This window comes from Acyrthosiphon pisum, chromosome A2, assembly GCF_005508785.2.
Source record: "Acyrthosiphon pisum isolate AL4f chromosome A2, pea_aphid_22Mar2018_4r6ur, whole genome shotgun sequence".
NCBI classification, from domain to species: Eukaryota; Metazoa; Arthropoda; class Insecta; order Hemiptera; family Aphididae; genus Acyrthosiphon; species Acyrthosiphon pisum.
Window position 1 is genome coordinate 29,590,909 of NC_042495.1, and position 4,277 is coordinate 29,595,185.

At 27.8% G+C, this 4,277-nt stretch overlaps 2 protein-coding genes across 2 annotated transcripts; both read right to left on the reverse strand.

Annotated features, from left to right (window-relative positions):
• Positions 1-2,641: 2,641 nt before the first annotated feature.
• Positions 2,642-3,236, reverse strand: LOC100574551 (ring canal kelch homolog). Its single transcript, XM_008190071.2, has 3 exons — positions 3,228-3,236; positions 2,878-3,168; positions 2,642-2,791 (listed from the first exon to the last, which is right to left on the reverse strand). Exons 1-3 carry the CDS (start codon positions 3,234-3,236, stop codon positions 2,642-2,644), a joined length of 450 nt encoding a protein of 149 aa, XP_008188293.1.
• On the reverse strand, positions 3,226-4,239 carry LOC107885114 (kelch-like protein 2). The gene is made up of 5 exons (XM_029489918.1): positions 4,114-4,239; positions 3,849-3,994; positions 3,677-3,773; positions 3,410-3,557; positions 3,226-3,339 (listed from the first exon to the last, which is right to left on the reverse strand). The coding sequence occupies exons 1-5, from the start codon at positions 4,237-4,239 to the stop codon at positions 3,326-3,328; spliced, it is 531 nt and encodes a 176-aa protein (XP_029345778.1). The 3' UTR covers positions 3,226-3,325.
• Between the last annotated feature and the right edge of the window lie 38 nt (positions 4,240-4,277).

Below are 4,277 nucleotides of genomic sequence, written 5' to 3' on the forward strand. Positions count from 1 at the left end.
TAATATAGCTGAATTATACTGCTCAGCAATTTTAAGCCAGCATTTGTTCTTATCTTTCCAAGACACAGCGTTTGATTCCTTATTTTCTAAAATATTTTGATTCGCTACAGCATATTTCAGTAATAATTCTTTTTCGGTGAATGAAAAATTAGTAGCCCTTGCCCTTTTAAGTTCATTATTTTTTGATACCATTTCGTAGCACAACACAACAAAAACTCAAGTTTCAAATTACGATGAACAACAAATGAATTAATAATTTCATCGAAAATATAATAATAATAAAATGAATAATATTAATAATAATAATACATTGATAATACGAGTATCATTGATAAGAATATGTTGACCAATCATAAACAAAAGTATATACAACTTGTTCCACAATCCACTATTACTATCACTGCTATCAGTACCACAAATTAATTTATCTACCGAATAATTATATTCGTCAAATAACTATTCGATGAATAAATTTGTATTGAAAAACACTTACTAGTTTATTCAAAAGTTTATTTGCTGAATAAGTTTATTCGACGAATAGTTATCTGACGAATAAATGGATGATTGAAAAACCGGGCCATAATTGAATAGTATTTTTAAATGAAAATTATTGAAGACATATTTATTAAACTATGAATAGGTAAGTACATTGTGATTTTTAATTACAAACTTGTATATCAAATAATACATAATATTATATAATTTAATATAATATAATACAGTAGAACTTCCATATAACGGTCACCGAAGGGACTGTAAATAATGACCACTATTTAGAGGTGCCCGTCCTATAATAGTGGTAGGACAACACTAGGATAACACTCGACGGGACCAATAAAATTGACTGTTACATAGAAGTGACCGTCCTATAGAGGTGTTCGTTAACGGAAGTTTTACTGTATAATCAACAATATTATTAGAACTTAATAATCAGGCTTGATCAAGTATGAATAATGAGTATTCAATAAAATGATAAAATTAAGCTAAAATGTTAAAAAAAAACACTAAATAAAATAAAATATAACTTTTTTAAAATATGTTGTACATCAATTTCAAACATTTCCTACATTATAATATTAATAGGTAATCATGAATAAACTAATGAAATTAATAAACAAAGCTGAGCAGTAACTATTTATAAAGGTTGTAATTAAATTATAAGTTACTTTTTTGATAACTTTAAGAGTGAGACGCATGTGTTGTCTCCGTTATACACACGTATGACATAGAGAAAACGCGTTTACGCAATCTAAGTAGAACTCGCTCAATTTGGGTTCTAGAGTAAAAATACTTATTATAACATTAAATTGTGACAGTATTTCGGAGGGCAAATCGTTGAGTATTTTATTTAATTTAAATTTTGAAAAGTTAAAGGTATTTTAAAAATGTTGAAATCATTTATATTTCTAAATGATATAATGAACGTTATATTGAGTAAAAGGTTAAAGGTATTTTAAAAACATTGAAACTATTTCTATTTCTAAACGATATATACAACGTTATATTGAGTATAATGGAAAAACCGAAATGCAACCTCAGAAACATTGTCACAATTCAATTTTATATTAGGTAATTTTACTTTAGAACCAAAATTTAGCGAGTTCTGTTCAATCTGCGTAAACGTGTTTCGTCTATGTCATACGTGTGTAAGACGGACACAACACATGTGGGTGTCACGCCCTATTAACTCTAAATATTAGAAAATATCTTACTGTAAGTCAGTAATTCAGTTATTTAATTTCAGAAATAATTGTAACTTAACTTAATTAGTCTGTTAAAATAAAAGTTATTTACGAATTGTTCGTCTTTTGAACTATATAATTGTTGTATTGGTTTTTCAACGAAAATAGTATATTTTTACGTAAATATCTCCATAACATAACAAGATTGACATGTGTTCTATGAATACCCTTATGAGTATTATACTATGCGATAAGTCTAAAATACTGAAGAACGTCCAGAAAGAGCAATATCTGTTGACGAGTGTACTAAATACATTATTACTATAGTGACTATTGATGTTTGAAATATAATTTCAAAGTTTAGCTGCACAATATATTAATATTTTTTCTTAAAGTACGACGTTTATAGGTCTGTTATTTTTTATTCATAATAATAAAATCACCAGAAAAAAAGGGCCTATATAAATAAAAAAGTAACTTATCATTTAACACAACTTAAGTTATTATTGTTGTGAAAATTTATAAAACTTAACTTATTAGTTACCCAACTTTATTTATATTTAAAATTAATTTTAAGTTACCTTAGTTATTTTTCATTTAAGATAACTTAACTTTAAAAAGTTGAGAAAAATTGTTTAACTTGCCCAGCTTTGTTAATAAGCTTACCTACTTTTTTATTGTTATGTATAAACTGTAAAAAAACAATAAAATTATACAAATAAGAAGAATTTCAATACTTTTGTTTAGTCAATCAATGAATACATGAATACATGAATACAATCAATACAGTTTCTCATATAATAATTAAATCATTGCATTGAGCAGATATTTAACCAAACGTTTGAATCAGTTCATAATTATAAATTAATTTAAAATTTTCGAAATATTTTATTTTGAGGATAATTTCCGTGAACCTTTATTCCAATTACAATTATAACGAATGTATTATGAATTTAAAATCACATTACCACATATAAAAGATCATTCAGTACGCCAATCCCAGCACCAATTCTTCCAGTAGACATATTAGTTACTATACTCCACTCTTGAGTTTTGCAGTCAAACATTTCTACACTATTTGAATAACCACTACCGTCATCACCGCCAATCTAGAATTTATTATACAATTTATAAGTACCAACGTTGTTACAGAAAACGATTAATAAAGTAATACGTATATCTCGACATAACTTACGGCATACACATAATTATTTATTACACCAACTCCTAATTCGAATCTATTTACTAGCATGTCGACGGTTGGTTCCCAGCGAGGTGATTCTGATGATAAATCTAGCACATCAACAGACTGACTATTTATTATACCACCCAAAGAAAGCACAAAATTATCTTTTACTACAGCTAGACCACCACCACTACGTGGCGTAATCAATTTTGGTCCAAAATGCCATCGGTTCATTTTTGGGTCGTACCATTCTGTACTGGTAATTATATTTTTCCCTTCACCACCAACAACAAAAATAACCTGTCACAATTAAACCGTTTAATATTTGGAAATAGAAATTAATTATTACGGAATCATACTTTATCCATACCACCGGGCTTTCTGGGTTTAGCCCGGATGTTATGTGGAATTGTGATAAGCTTATCTGACTTAAGCAAATGAAAATGTAATGCTTCAATCACGTAAATTTTACTTTAAAAAATGATAAATATATATTATGTAAATTGATTGCAAAAAAATTATATTTATTGAAAAAACTTACAATTGTCAAGAAGAGGTTCCTCAACAACTTTTTTCAATATGTACTCTTTGGATGTTAATGGTAAACGTACATGTTCCATTAATTGTGGCAAAATACATTTTCTGGAACCTAAATCATGTTTTACCCATCGAATTACACTTTCAAATACCTGCAACAATCAGTACACTTTTACTAATTAATTATACTATTTTAATGCAAGTAGGTTACTTAATTTTCCCATCCGTAATAGATACTAAAAGTAATAATAATAAATTTAACTTTGCATACTTTTTCTTCAGATGGAACTTTCACTTCATCACTGGCGATCAACTTAACCATTTGTCCGGATGACAGATATAGGAATTCGTTTCCGTCTACCACGTCTCTATGTATCAAAACAATAAATCAATAATAAATACAATTTCCTTAAATAATTATAATAGTAAATAATATTTCATACGAAAAGTGCTGTTGAATATATAATTCTGAACTTGTTAACAATTGCTCACAGCTATGTAAATCAGCTAATGCATTTAAACCAATGCAGTTTTTAGGACACATTTGTGCCTGTAAAAAATCACAACACGCCTCTTTCACTTCTTGTATCTGCAAAAGATTCGATGCTGGCAACAAAATCTTGAGGAATAATAACAATAGATACACTGTTTAAATTATGTTTTCGGCTATAGCAAAATCGAAATCCATAATATTATATTAGTTATTACCTGTAAATTGTTTTCAGTTACCGTGATTTCCCCGGTATAAATAAAGTTTACTAACAGCTGTAAGGCTGTTGAATCTAACTGTTTCATATAACAGATATTGATTTTTTCGTCACAATTTGTAAACATAGCATGAAAATATGGACTAGCCGATGCTAAAACCACTT